This window comes from Dendropsophus ebraccatus, chromosome 14 (genome assembly GCF_027789765.1).
Source record: "Dendropsophus ebraccatus isolate aDenEbr1 chromosome 14, aDenEbr1.pat, whole genome shotgun sequence".
Classification (NCBI taxonomy): domain Eukaryota; kingdom Metazoa; phylum Chordata; class Amphibia; order Anura; family Hylidae; genus Dendropsophus; species Dendropsophus ebraccatus.
Window position 1 is genome coordinate 46,859,993 of NC_091467.1, and position 16,023 is coordinate 46,876,015.

A 16,023-nucleotide genomic window follows, 5' to 3' on the forward strand; every position below is an offset into this window, starting at 1 on the left:
AACTATATAAAAGATAAGTAAAATTGAGATTGGTAACAGCTGACACATAACATACACAGGACACACAAACATCACACACATATTCCGTCAAAAATAACATAAAAAAAACGAACCACACACTAAAATTGTGACGAATATACAAAGGCGTCTATAAACAGCAATATGGCGCCCAAGCCATGCGTTCCACCCAGCCAGGCCTGACACGCAAGCTGGTCACGTGACCCGCTGGGCTGCCGCCTCTGCCGTCGGACGCTCTAGCCTGTGTTTTGTCACGTCTCTATAGCCGCAGGCCGATGACGTCAGCGGCAGCAGGGTTGCAGAGTCACCGACGGGTGTTCTGCGCAAACAAGGAGTCTCCGTCGAGGACGGTATCGGGTGCTTGCCTGACGGTGACCGGAGAGGACAGGCAGAGAGAGAGCGGACGAGCCTTCATGGTGAGCGCCGGGACTGCTGAAAGCGCGGGAGGAGGGCATTTGTGGGGACCTGGGGTCGGGGTGGCTATGAGCGGGGTTGGGGGGCTCCCCCGTATCCCCCACAGTCTGTGGCTGCAGGAGTGGGAGGGCAGGAGGTTGCAGCTGGCCCTTTAATACAGTTTGTATGTTTTTTTTTTTTGTTCACTCCTATTTAAAGGGGATGTCCATACTATATGTAATACTAAAGCAGTCACATGACACCCTATCATATTAAAGGGGAACCCTGGTGAAGTTTGCAGCCAGTCATTCCCCCCCATGACCTATCTGTAAGGCCTGCTGCCTAGCAACCAAGGATACAGCCACCTTAGATGTCTGATGTGGGAAGCTCTTCAATCAGCTGGAATACCCCTTAAAGGGGGGGGGGGGGGTGCACAACTAACGCTCTACATCTACAAAGGACAGCAATGATCACCCAACATAGTTTATGACGGCTGATCGTTGCCTTCTGTTACACTGGACGATTATCGTTCGATATCCATCGAATACAGCCAATAATCGTTCCGTGTAATAGGGACTTCGCTTATAGCTGGGGTCGCACAGAAAGCTTTATATAAAAACTGTAATGTTCCTGGATAATCCCTTTAAGGGATAAGTACGCTTGTAAATGATGCAGAGCTAGGTATTTCCCCTTTAAGATTTGCATCATGATGTCATTGCCCTATGATTTGGATGACATAGAGACATTTAAGCCTTAGGGTACAAACACACACACCGTATACGCAGCGTATTTACTGCTGCGATATGCAGCAAATACGCAGCAGATACGCAGCAGATTAGATCTAAATAACTGAACACAGCATCAAATCTGCACCACCAAATCTGCTGCAGATCTGCTGCGTATACAGTGTGTGTGTTTGTACCCTTAAAGTGACGGGGCTCTGGTTCACAGTATAGTGTCATGTGCTTCTACAGCATAGAGAGATGCTGGGTGGTCCAGTTGCCAAGGCAACCATATGACACCCAGCGTAAGCGTGTACTGTGTGTCACTTCTATTAATTATCAGACAGCAGTTTTCCTGTAACGTTCAGTGTATTGGCTGATGACTCCCATTGAAGTTAATGGGTCTGTCGGGTATTTGCTGTGGTGTTTGGAGTCTAGATTATGAAGTCAGCCTTGTTCTGCGGGTCACTGTGATACTGGAGTTGGGTAGTTTCTCTTTCGAGCAGCCCCTCCGATTATTTATTTATTTCCCACAACTTTTTTTTCTAGTTTTTCCGTACAACTTTTTGATGTTCCTGAACCTGATAAAGTAAGACGTTCTTTACTACTGATCGATCCTCCTCTCTCTGGTAATCCCCACTGATCTTTGGTCAGCCAGCCGCAGAATTGACATTGTGCCCGTATTCCCACATGATTAGCTGTCTCATGCTGTCTCATGCATGGCTGAGGCCAGTGATTGGCTGCAGTGGTCAGTGGTCAGTGGTTATCCGGGCGCGTCACTGCTTCAGCCAGGTACGATGGGGGATTTATAGGTCAGTGTTGGTTACTTAGTAGATTTATGGCATTTCCCTCCTTAGCAGACTAGTTGCATTGTGTCACTTTTACCTCAGTAGTCGCTGGACACCCATCACAGTCATAATATCACCACAGTGAGATGCTGTGATTTTTGTTAGTCATGTGACCCATGTCATGGATATTGTAGCCCTGGCCTAAATAATGTGATCATTTCAGGGTTCAAGTCGTAGATGCAACATAAACAATTATATGTCCTTTTTTCCCCCCCATGATAAAAGTTTATATTTTTTATAATTTTTTTATAGCCTCTCTAGGGACTGAATTTTAGAGAATCTACCGAAAGTTTTGCCAAACCTAAATCTAATGAATCGGCCACCAATTTAGTGTTGAGCGGACTTCACAAACTTTTTGGGTTCGCCATTTGACTCCCGGCGGCTGGAGAAGCTGGATGCCGCTCTAGGGCTAGTTGTAGGATGGTTTCTGGGATGATTTCTAGGATGATTTCTGGGATGTCTAGGAGGAGACTGAGGTCTAGGATAGTTGTACCTCAGACTTCACAACACCCAGAAAGCAGAATGTCTTTCAAGACCAGACTAATCGATGGCCGATTCTTACTGTAGATTTAGGGTACTATTACACGGAACGATATTTGGGCGATTCAGCCAATTATCGCTCCATGTAATAAATACAACGATCAGCTGATGACAATGATCATCTACGTGTAATAGCGTTTCGTGGCCGGCGACTGACAATATACATTACCTATCCACGCTCCAGGGCTGCTCCTGCGGTCTTCTCCCCGGGTCCCGCTCGCTCTAGCTTCAGAGTGGCCTTTCAGCTGACAGGCGGCCCCGGCCTGTAATTGGCTGAGCAGCCTGTCACCTGACAGGCCACTTTGAAGCTAGAACGCGCGGGACCTGTGGAGAAGCGGACCGCAGAAGCAGCCCTGGAACGTGGATAGGTAATGTATGTAGTTTAAACAAGTACCGGTAACAATGTCCTTGCAGCCCTTGTTAAACGATTATCGGGCCGTTTAATAGGCCCAGTAAACGAGCGACGATCTAGCAGATCACTGCTCGTTTACAGGTATTATCGGGCCCCCATCGGCCCATGTAATACCACCCTTACTCCTGTTTAGTGTTTATGGTATGAGCACTGATATAATACAATGCAGTCATTTGTTTTATCATATGTGAGCCTATGTTGTGGGTGGGAACACCAGTGGAAACAAGATCTCTTGCACCCGACCGCTACCCACTCCCACGCTGTACCAATAGACCTTATAGGGGTATGGCTCTAGACCTATAGAATCCATAGGGGTATGGCACTAGACCATAGACCACAAAGTGGTATGGAACTAGATCTATAGACCCCATAGGGTATGGCAGTAAACCTATAGTTCACATAGGGATATGATACTAGACCTTTAGACCACATAGGGGTAAGATACTAAATCTATAGACCCCATAGGGGTATGACGCTATAGATTCCTGATGTCTAACTTGGAGCTGTTAGCAAAACTACAATTCTCATCATGCCTGTATGTATGGGGCAACTGGCTGGGATCAGAGTATCTCCTGGCTGTGAGCAGGAAGACTGCAGCATAAAACATCACTATGTTTACATTTCCATCACTTTGCAGGAAGGGCATCTGTAGGGATAAAGGAGTTATCCAGGAATGAAAAAATAAAAAAGCACCTGTCCTCAGGTGATATGTTGTATTACATCTCAGCTTTATTTATCTTAATAGAACTGCAGTAACACACATAATGTGAGGTCAATAGTGACATCCAGTCTGGAATTGTTGTCATTCTATGTTCTTAGGTGAAATAATTTAGAAAGTTTACTGGGAACAAATGTGGGTTTACTGCCCCCTCCTGGACCCTGTAGGTATGTGCATGTTGCCCTCCGGTTCTTGGCTGTAGATCTTGGCCGTTCACAGCTGTCTGTGGCCACAGATCACTTGGACTCAATCTCAACTGAGCAACGTGATCCCCCAACAAAAGCCGCAGATGTGCCCGCTCGCTGATATGTTAATCAGATCGTCCAACACTGCGGGCAAATCCCGTCATTGTGCCAAGCCTCATTACACGGGTAATTGCACGGTATGATCTCCGTAGCTGTGTCCTTTATCTAGACACCTGTGTCGTCAGGACGAGTGAAAGTCGAGAGTCCTTAGAGAGGGTCTGTGCCAAGGCTGAAGTCTCATCGCTAGTGTGGAAACAGCTGTGATGCCAGGCAGAGCCATAGGATTGCTGTGTCATCAATGAGCCAGGCTCTGAATGGGACTTCTCTCATCATAGACCTGCGGCTGTCAGGGCATACTGGGAGTTGTAGTTTTGTTACAGCTAGGAACACGGTCACAGTATTGCAGGCATATTGGTAGGATAGGCCACCAATGATCCATCACCACTTTGGTCTAGTATGCCGGTCGGACATGCTGACATATCCTGGCAGTGAGATGGTGAGAGCTCATCCTGTACCTGCAGAGTCTGGTGCATTAATGACTATTTAAAGGAGAACTCCACATATACATACAACTCACAAGGTGTATATCTTATGAAACTTTTGGCTTGTGTTGGATGACTCAGACAGTATTATTTATAGTTACATAACACTAAATGTGGATTATATAAGGAAAGTTGTATGTGTATGGCGGTGAGTCACTCCGGTTCCTGCCTCATAGCAGTGTGTAGTCACCAGGTCACATGTCATCAGGGGTCCTCATTTCATAGTGAACGGGTACACAACTCTTATATATCTTATTTCAATCCTTTGCTGTTTTCAAGAGCTCTGCTTGCTGCTACTGAATGGCAGTACATCTCATTGTACAATATCTGCTCTGAGGTTACAATATATCTTTGCTTATCAGATGTGTCAGCTCTTTATGTGCAAAGTGCAAACATGGGGCCCAGCAGCTGTTTAAAAACTACAATCCCCATCATACTTTGGTTGTCTACGCATGATGGGAATTGTAGTTTTGCAATGGCTGGAGGGCTCCAGGTTTGACACTTGTGGTAAAGTTTATGAGGGTATTCCAAATGTTGATGTTGGCAGAGAGAGTGTGTTGGATTTTTACTGCCTATTCTGGGAGAGAAAACCTGCCATCAGAGCAAATATACCATCAAGTATGTTTGCTTTAACATGAACCATGGATAGATCGGCGCAGGGAAGCTGGTGCCTCGGTCCATTTTTTGAACCGCGGCCTGGTTCCCGTGCATGGTGCCATTCTATCCACGGGTATCGGGCCGGGGCTAAAGCAGTGGGGGGCGGCCTGGCCGGTCTGGAAACAGGAACCAGGCCGCGGTTCGAAAAAATTGATTGCGGCACCTGCGCTGATCTATCCGTGGGTCATGTTAAAGCGAATGTACCTGATGGTACATTCGCTTTGGGAATCTGTCAGGTCCCTACCAGGTAGAGCAGCAGACAGGTGATGCACTTCATATTGCAAGAAAATGATACAAGCAGATAGCTGTGGCACTTCAGCTTCTGAGGAAAAATGCTATTTTATAACTTTGCAAGCATCACTTTTCTCTCCCTACCACCTATCTGCCTGTGACTGCACTGCAGCTCTCTACCTGGTATGGACCTGACAAATTCCCTTTAAAGGGGTACTCCAGCGGGGGGGCACTTTTGTTCTGGGACCGGCATAGCGGCTCTCCGGTTCCCGGCCGCTTCCGGGTGTCTGTCGCGGGCCCGAGACGTCACGTCTCAGGTCCGCTCAGCCTCACAGTGAAGGAGGCGGGATCCGTTTCAAGTCTGCTCAGATCCCGCCTCTGTCAGAGTGGCTGAGCGCACCTGAGACGTCACGTGGGGCCCGCGACAGACACCTGGAAGCAACCGGGCACCGGAGCGCCGCGATGCGGGACCCGCCGCTGGAACCGGGGAGGTGAGTGGACGTCTTTTCCCTCGCCCACCTCCTCCCCGTTCCCAGAACAAAAGTCCCCCCCCCCCTGCTTGATTACCCCTTTAAGGCACTTTTACACAGGCTGATCATAAGGCAGGGGCGTTGCTAGAAACTCTTCTTTAGACAATAATCAGATCATGTAAAAGTGTCAGCGATCAGCCAAGGAAGAGGAAAATGCCCGCTCGTCAACTTATCCCATCTTTTGTCCAACGTTAAAATCTATTGTAATTGGCCGCACATCTCTCTGTGTAAACAGGAGACGTGTGGCTGAAACAATGGCCACACCAATGATGCAGAGGCCGTTTATGTGGCCCGGCCACGCAATAAGATGTGCCTTACTAAGGGACTGCAGACAACGTCAGTCTCGCTGGTTGGCGCTTTCTTTGCGACCCTTACCCCACATTGTCTGTGTTTATGGTGAAGTCAGGAGAGATAACTGGTAGCTGAAGGATCATAGCAATTAAAGGGGTTATCCAGCGCTACAAAAACATGGCGACTTTCTTTCAGAGACAACACAACTCTTTTCTGGAGTTAAGAGAGGGGCAGTCCCTGGAAGAAAGTGGCCATGTTTTTGTAGCGCTGGATAACCCCTTTAAGTGTTTATGGACATGTAGCCATGGCAGTCCTGTGGACACTAGTTTTGCCCTGGCTACCATGGCCGGCAAGCTCTAGCAGTTGGGTAACAGCAGGAGACTGCTTTGCTGTTGACTGTGACATCTAAGAAGTTTAATGGGTGAGATCAGAGATGTCTCTGATCGCAGCCATTCCAAGCTGATGATGCAGACAGCGCATCTGTGTCCATGCTATCCAGTGACTGTAACTGCACATCCATGTGTTTATGGAATCCCATTCACTCAATTTAAGGGCTGCATACTCTTTTAAGTTTTCCCAATAGGCAGCTGTGCGGGGTACGCTATGGAGTGATACAGGTGACAGCTCAGATGACAGCTCTCCGTATGATGCTGTCTTTATTCTGGGTTGTTAATGGGATTGTCCTGATTTATCAGTCCCGACTTCCCTGAGTTCACAGATTGATTTGTACATGTGTCCTGGGCAACAGGCAGTCAATAAGAGAGTGCTTGCCTGCCGCTGGTATAACCCAGAAGAGTTCACCTCACGAGACCCCCAGCATCTGTCACGTCCAAGGCCAGAGCACAGAGACCTCTTCATCGCACTCGCAGTGTCACCGTGCATTACGCAGGACAAGATGCTGCTGTGTTTTTATCCATTTTGTAACAGATTCTGTAATTAATAGAAATTCCTTTGTTTCACCGACCTCTCCTGTTGTTGTGTTCCAGATCTCGGCTGCAGTTCTTGCTTTCACGTCTGCCTGTGAGAGTCAGTGATGGAGTCAGAAGCCAAAGATGGTGATGAGGACAACCTTCAGAGCGCTTTCAAAAAGCTGCGGGTCGACGCTGAAGGGTAAGTCACTCTCACTGATACTCGGCTTTTGTCACAATGTAGGTCTGTTACTAAAACCAGAGGGACAGAGAACATAATACACAGCTATACTTTGGATGGTATGCTAAATTTATTTAGCAATTATGTCCACAGGATTTGGCTCTGACCAACAGTAGGATAGCTTTGTGGTCAGACTCTTTTTTAAGTTAAAGGGGTTCTCTAGGATTAGGAGAAAAAAAACATCAGCTTTCATCCAAAATTAGCACCACCCCTGTCCTCAGGTTGTGTGGTATTACAACTCACAACAATTATAAAGGCCAAGATTCTATGGGACCATTCTTATAAAACTTCACTTTTATTTACTGTTTAATGATTAGTGCAAAATGAATAAAGCCTAGATAAAAAAAGGGATAGACTGCTATGGGGCTGGGATAGATCTCACTATACTCAAATATCAGCAATAGATATTTTCCTGCTTTCTCTAACTGGTATTGACAATGGTTATACTGCTGCACACTGTCAGCTATAGTTATCATGAACTTATTGTACTCTATTGAGCTTTGCTGGCTGACTGCCCAGACTTGGATCTGACACCTTGTGACAATAGAGCAGATCCTTCATTTGCACTACTCTGAATGCTCCTATGTTCGTATATCGCCGCCTATATGTCAGAAGCCTCGGACATTATTACTTCTAGATAAATTATTAAAGTGACACTGTCACCCCCTTTTTGTATTATGACTGCTCTACACAGGTGTAAAGGTTAAATTTAGCAGTTTTCATACCTCATTTTCTATTATACCTCATGATGCTAGTTCCGGTAAAAAGTGATCTTTTATCATCTGGGATTGGGATACCTGGACGGGGCTTAATGGACGAAGCACCACTTAGCCACGCCCCTTCGCGATCCCCGCATAGGCCACGCATTCTCAGCGGCCATTGGTGTGGGCCAATCTAGTGGGGGTGGGGCCTGGACCTTTTGGCCGGCCTGTGCAATGGCTTCTGAGGGGTGGGGCCTATGTGGCGATGATGTCACAGCGGGGGCGTGACTAAGTGGTGCTTCGGTCGTGAAGCCCCGCCCAGGTATCCCAATTCCAGATTATAAAAGATCACTTCTTACTGGAACAAGCATCATGAGGTATGATAGAAAATGAGGTATGAAAACTGCTAAATTTAACCTTTACACCTGTGTAGAACAGTCATAATGCAAAAAGGAGGTGACAGTGTCGCTTTAAGGATTTTTAATCCTAGGGTTGTATGAATGTTGGGCAAAATCCCAGTCTTCTGACTTATAGCGATATTCAAACATAGTAGCATTCAGAGTAGTGCAAAGGATCTGCTCCATTGTTGCAAGGTGTCAGCACAAAGTCTGGGCTGTCAGCCAGCAAAGCTCAATAGAGTACAATGGGTTCATAGCGGCTGACTGTGTGTAGCAGCGCAATTCTTGTTAGAGAAAGCAGGAAAATATCTATTGCTGATATTTGAGTATAGTGAGATCTATCTCAGCCCCACAGCTGTCTGTACTGGGCTTCCCCTTATTTTAAAAGGGGAACTCCAGGTAGAGTTTAAAAAATTGAAACTCACTCATAAAGCATTACTCACCTATCTATTCCAGTTTTGAAACTACCAAAAATCCATTTGTTTTTAGGGGGGATTGTTCTGTATTGTATTTCTGTACTTCCTGGTTGAGCAGTTCCCAGCATGCAGTTTTGGTTCCAGAATACAATGCTTTCCCTCGGCTGTTCATCACAGTCCCCCACCCTGCTCATTCCCCGTCCAAATCTATTGCAGAACATCTAGGCTTTGTTCACACATTGCAGTTTCATTGTGTTACTGAATTATGTGCAGTATTTTATCATTTCATTGTTGTCCCACCCACACAGCACTCTGTATTCTCTACCTGTAACACCACACAGCACGCTGTATTCTCTACCTGTAACACCCACACAGCACGCTGTATTCTCTACCTGTAACACCACACAGCACACTGTATTCTCTACCTGTAACACCACACAGCACACTGTATTCTCTACCTGTAACACCACACAGCACGCTGTATTCTCTACCTGTAACACCCACACAGCACGCTGTATTCTCTACCTGTAACACCACACAGCACGCTGTATTCTCTACCTGTAACACCACACAGCACACTGTATTCTCTACCTGTAACACCACACAGCACGCTGTATTCTCTACCTGTAACACCACACAGCACGCTGTATTCTCTACCTGTAACACCACACAGCACACTGTATTCTCTACCTGTAACACCACACAGCACGCTGTATTCTCTACCTGTAACACCACACAGCACACTGTATTCTCTACCTGTAACACCACACACCACACTGTATTCTCTACCTGTAACACCACACAGCATGCTGTATTCTCTACCTGTAACACCACACAGCACGCTGTATTCTCTACCTGTAACACCACACAGCACGCTGTATTCTCTACCTGTAACACCCACACAGCACGCTGTATTTTTTTTTTTTTTTATTTCCACGCACATATTATGATCAAGCATCTGTTATCTTTGAAGTTGAGCCCCACAATAAGGCTCTGATCCTCTCTGCCATTTAGCATAATTTACTTGTGTTACTGCATCATTTTTGTGAATACGCTGCAGTACTGCAATGACACTCCAACATGTGTGAACACAGCCCTAATTTCACTGCACACTTCTGCACAATCAGAGAAATCAGTGCAGCAGCTGCTTCTGGCTGGTCAGAGATGGTGGATCACTCAGGGGATTGGGGGATCCAGCCAAGCCTCCTGTGACATCACACCCTGCCCCCTGTCTGCATCATCAGCCTGTACCTAGCAAACCCACACAATGTGAGACAGAAGCATGGAATATTTGTCTCCTAAGGGGGGAGAGCAGTGGGAGCAGGAGACAATGTGAATTGGCACAGAAGCCATTTTTCTTCACTTCCTGGATTTCAAACAGCTACCAGTGTGGCAGAACCGTACAGATACGGTAATACATCTATATAACTTTTAATGTACTTTTAATAGAAAACAAGTTTTCCTTATCCGGAGTTCCCCTTTAATTTAGATTTTAATTATTTTTGCACTAATTATTAAACAATAAATAAAAGTGACGTTTTATAAGACTGGTCCTATAGAATATTGGCCTTTCTATGTACAGGAGTATACAATAATCCTGGATACCCCTTTACCCTGTGATCTATAGAAACCATCTGTACCTGCAAATAATGCTTGCTGTTTTTTGCAATTTATTTTTACTTTTTAAGCCTTGGTTTCTTGTGTTGCAGATGCACAGCATCATTGTGTGGAGCCGATTGTTCTAGTTCAAGATCGTGTGGCAGAACAAGCCTTGAAGACACCAAACCTAAAGTGTTGGGTTCTCTGAAGGAAAGCTGGCATGGGTAAGACTTTACTGGAACTGAGTGACAGCTGGTTGCTGGTCATTCATGTACTTTGTCATCGGCTCTTTAATGTTTAAAGTGACTCTGTATCTACCAAACCACTAGTACCATCCATTTGGTGAGAGTAATTCCTTACTGGTCGTCAATTTTAAAATGTGCCCAGTGCGTTGTTTAGAGTCGGCCTAGAGCGTCTGTGCCCCACGTCTGCGACGCCTCTCCTTTCTTTCTCCACACCCTCCTCATCATTAGGAAGGCCACCAGGCATGTCAAAAAGATTTTGACATGTCAAAAGATTAAGTCTTTAGGAATGTGGGTGCTTAAAGAGAATGTACCATTAGGTTCATTGTGTTGTGTTTTTTTTATTTTTTACATTGATGAGACCATGGTGATCCATTTGTGATGTACACAGCACTAGTCTTGTACCCCCTTTGGCCTCGGAGAACTACTATGGTGCCACAGCGGCTCCTTGTCTTGCTATATGTTTCTCCATCAGATGTTGTATATAGGAGGTCTCTCCTCTAACATACCTCTGTAATGGGACAGGCATATATTTGTAGGAAAGCCAAAATTTGAAGCAGGTACAGGAAGCCCCAATGCATGTCTGTAAATGTGCAGTGGAAAGCTTAAATCCTATATCCCAAAACTTAGCTACCTATTGCAGCTATTGGGGGTACAATCTGTGTTCCGATTCACCTGCATGCAAACCACTTACAAAATGACTTGTGGTGCTGGCAAACAGGTATTCATTGGGGAAATTGTAGTATTCTATCCATTAGAGGGATGTGTGTTTGACACCTGTGGTTTGTGTCATCTATGCAAGAAATTGACTAGGTGATGTTAAGAGTCTAGTAAGAGAAGTAGGTCATAAATCTATGCATTGAGCAGCCAAAACAAATGTCTAACTAGAGATGTTGCTGGTGCACAGTCTGAATAGCAGCAGATAGGTATAACCCTGATGTAGTAGTAGAATGGGCTCAGGTTTTTATCTTGCCAAGAATGTGATTATTACATCATCAGTTCTCTGCTCACCATTCAGACATGGAGTCATCACAGCTGATCACTGAGAAAAGTTGTCTCATACTTTTAACTGAAAGTAATTTAGAAAAACTTTTGACGTATGACAGGCACATGTCATAAGTTTGCTCGGTCAGTTCTTACTGACTGAGACCCCCCCAATGTTTAGGATTGGAAAGAAACGCGTGGTAGTGAGCTTCACTTTTCCACACTCAATCATGTCCGTTCCTGCAGCCCATTAAACTAATAATAGAAGGAAGAGCACTTCTCAGGCTCATCCTGATCAGTGGAACCCCAACCAACCAAAGTTGTTTTTTTTAAATGACAGTGCCCATTTCATATATAAAGATGCCCTGTTAGTTCCCCCAACTGGTAGAAGTGGAGGACATGATTGAAACCTTTAAATATGTTTAAGGACTAAATAAGGTTCAAGAGGGGAGTGTTTTTAGAAAAAAAACTGAACTCAAGAACATGGGGACTTAGTCAGAGGTTAGTTGGGGGAAAGATCAGAAGCAACATGAGAAAATAGAGGTGGTAGGTACATCTACAGTAAATAATATTTATTTGTATAGCGCCAACAGATTCCGCAGCGCATGACTGATTCCCAAGCATGACCCGTAAACATGCTTGGGATTAACATATATCTATCCTAAGAAAGCAGTTACTAAAAGGGCAGACTAGATGGACCAGGTGGTCTCTTTTTGATGACAATCTTCTATGTTTCTATGACATAACACGTTGTTAGATAAATTAAATGATTATCCAGGATTAGAAGAAACAACTGCTTCCTTACAAAAACAGCACCACCTCTGTCCTCAGGTTGTGTGTGGTATTACAATTCAGCTCCATTCACTTCAGTAGAACTGAGCTGCAAAACCCCACACTCAAACTGAGGACATTAGTAGGCCGTAGGCTGTATCCATGTTTACCAGGACTCCCTAGGGCTTTATCCAACATTTGCAGCCATGGAATGTCAAATGCTGAGCATTGTGGTTTGGAGAACGTTGCCGAACCTGAACAGTTCGGCCTCTCTGCTCAACACTAGACGGGAGAGGTGCTGTTTCAAAAGCAGCTATATTTTACTAAGCCTGAGTAGAAAAATGCCATACAAATCTATTTTGTTATATTTAGGGTAAATGACGATATGCAGTCTGTCTATTCATATATACCCTGTGTGTGTAGGTCGTCAAGAAAAACCACAAGAGGAGCCGGAAGAACACCACGAAGACGACGCTCTAAATCCCCAGTTCTTCATCCCCCAAAGTTTACACACTGCAGCACAAAGACCACGTGCAGCTCCAACCTAAAGCACAAGAGCCTTTGTGATGCCCTGGAAGGAGGGGCCGCCGGCAGCCGTCCCACTGTCAGCGACCCTTCCAGCACTACCATCAGTGGCTACAAAAGATTTGGCCTGGAGCCCTCAGGAGTGTCTGCACCAGAGACTACATCACAGTTAAGCAAGACAGATTCTCCCATTCCTCTGGAGCCCAGCGGAAACACAAAGACAAGCCTCCCTTCAGATTTCCACTCAGTATCTAAGCTTGGCACAGCCGCAAAATGTACTTGCAACGGTAGCGATTGCCAGTGCGACAACTGGCAAAACATGGAAGTGTATTCCTTTTCTGGCTTGCGTGACATGCTTACAGAATGCGAGAAGACGGTGAAGGAGGACTACTCTCAGTCTTTACAACAAAGAACTCAAACGGCGGGAAACAGCACCTCTGGATCGCCCCGCTCCTGCTCAGAACAGGCCAGGGCATCAGTAGATGATGTAACCATAGAAGACCTGGCTGGATACATGGAATACTACCTGTATATTCCAAAGAAGATGTCGCATATGGCTGAGATGATGTACACCTGACGTCAGGCATGGGTGAAGAGTAACCGCATGTCAGTTGTTTCTAAGTGTTTTCTTTCTGACCCCCTTAAATTCACTCGTCATCATTTTATGTACAATTATTTCTGTCATTGTGTTATGTTCTGATGAGGTCGAAGGCCCCCAGTGATGATATATTACATAATGATATAGCGGGTTGCCCTACTGTAATTGATAGCCATACCCCTGAGTCAGTGGCCACATTCAATATGTCACTAGCTGATCGTGAACTTGCATGAAAGGCAGCTGTCTCCATATACCACTAAATTTCTATTGTGGCGGAAGGGTATTCTCAGAGCCGATTCCAAATTTCTTCAAAAAGAATTGGGAGGGTGGGACAGGATTGGAAGGAATCAATTTCACGCAGTATCACGGGAAACCCTTCTGTTCCTTGCAGTGTTACATGAATGTTGGTCACGTTAGGTGAGCATTTTCTGTGTTTAACCTTAGAGGAAGTAGACTCTGGATTGTGAAGGGAGAACAGCTTCCATTTAAAATAAGGTAGAGCGTTGCAGTGATCGTTGCGGCTGGTGTATTGAAATGTTCTTGAGCTTGAAGCTGAGGCACAGTAGAATCATGTTGGCTAATAAACATTCAGTGAAATGATGTCAGCGACTTATATGGTGTCATTTGTTACTTTTCTTTGGAGTAATGATTGAATGAATGGTGTATGGAATGTTGGTTAAAGTTTGTGCCCCCCCCCCCCCCCCTCCCTTTGCTATATCACTTTTAAATGGGCACCTGTCAAAAGTAAAAAAAAAAAAAACTAAACATCTCTCCTAGTGCCACCTATAGGTAGTGTCCCTGTAAATCAGAAACGGGACTAGGAATATCAGCCGTATCAGACACTCAAATGTCCTAGAGTAGCTTCCTGTAGGTGGCACAAAAGAGTTTTTTTCCCGTTTGGAGAGATCTGCTTTGAATACTTTTTCCCAGGGAGCATTGCATGTAAGACTTCATATACCAGATGGACCTCTACAAGGAGGAAAGTTCCCCTTCACCCCTCTGCATACACATACACACCCCTTGCATGTTCCCTTGATGTTTGTGTGAATTGCTTTCACTGTCTATGTTTTTTTTTTATACACCCCAAACACCATGATAATTTGTGACCCTAAGTGTGTAAAATGGGAAACTTAAGAGTTCTATTGAAGTGAATAGAGCTGTGTTTGGAAGAAACCAACTGTGTTTTAGAAATCCTGAATAACCTTTTCAACATAAAAGCTTCATAGGTCGCAGGGACTCATGTGCATGGATAGACCCTGTCTCTGTAAGGGCCCTAATACGTGAAGCAATAATCTGCCATGTCAGACTGATTCTGCAGATTATCGTTCCATATAATAAAGACAACAATCAGCAGATTGTGATCATTGGCTGTTCGTGTCTTTTGGTCTTGCCTAAAAATCGTTGGCTGCTGACCATGCATTGCTACATGTAATATCAATGCGTGGCAGGCGGCTGATGACTGTGTTAAAAAAACAATCTTTATACATACCTCTCCACACACCTTGGGGCTCTTCACATTTCTGCCTGCTCGCCACTGAAGCTTCGACATCGGTCTTTGCAGCGGTCACTGGTTGACACGCTGTCCTGTCTTAGCCAGGGATTGGCTGAGCGGCCTGTCCCTTTAGAGACTGGCTTAGAATTTCCGGAGGCGCTGAGCGGGCAGAAGTGAGAGGAACAACGGGGAGTGTGGAGAGGTAATGTATATGGTTTATTATTCACTATATACAGCAAGGGCTGCACAGACATTGCTAACTATGTCTGTGTAGCCCTTGCTGCACACATATCGAGCAGTGTAATAGGCTCAGTAAATGAGGGAATATGTGGAATATTGAGCATTAATCTCTGTTCACACTTGCATTATGGCCTCTTCTCAACATATCCAATGTGTATGTTTTTCCTCAGCCCAGCACTGGACACTAGTAGCCGTATAACACTTCCAGTTGTTCCAGAGTTCCAGTTGTCATCTGCTGGTTCTGGATGCTACACAATTTCTAGACAATGTTTGAATGCTACCTTGCAATCTTAATGCATTTAAAAAAATTATAATAATTATAATAAATATAGTAGTCTGTAGGCTTACCTATAGGTTTTGCATTCACACCCTGGCGTCCCTCACCTATACTATTAACATCTGCCTCACATCCACCTTCTGCTTTTCCTTTCACGTCAGATGTTCAAACTATTGTCTGTGGCACATATCATGTGACCCACCATGATGGCACATGACTGTATTACATCTGTGGCAGGAGTAGTGGATCCTCAATCTGCTGCATCAGTCACTGTATGAAAAAATAAAAAACGGAGGCTGACCTGACACCATAGATCAGGGGTAGGGAACCATGGCTCTCCAGCTGTTGCAAAACTACAACTCCCATCATGCCTGGACAGCTTTCCAGGCATGATGGGAGTTGTAGTTTTGCAACAGCTGGAAAGCCATGGTTCCCCTACCCCTAATCTACAGTGTCAGGTTGGCCTCTGTTTTTTTTGATCAGG

General features: G+C 45.2%; 2 protein-coding genes across 2 annotated transcripts in view; one reads left to right on the plus strand and one right to left on the minus strand.

Moving 5' to 3' along the window:
* The window catches only part of PKIG (cAMP-dependent protein kinase inhibitor gamma), a 389,802-nt gene that overhangs the window by 357,873 nt on the left and 15,906 nt on the right, over positions 1–16,023 (minus strand). The gene's annotated exons all lie outside the window — the stretch shown is intronic.
* Positions 262–14,131, plus strand: OSER1 (oxidative stress responsive serine rich 1). Its single transcript, XM_069953175.1, has 4 exons — positions 262–434; positions 7,134–7,257; positions 10,521–10,634; positions 12,831–14,131. The coding sequence occupies exons 2-4, from the start codon at positions 7,181–7,183 to the stop codon at positions 13,507–13,509; spliced, it is 870 nt and encodes a 289-aa protein (XP_069809276.1). The 5' UTR covers positions 262–434; positions 7,134–7,180; the 3' UTR covers positions 13,510–14,131.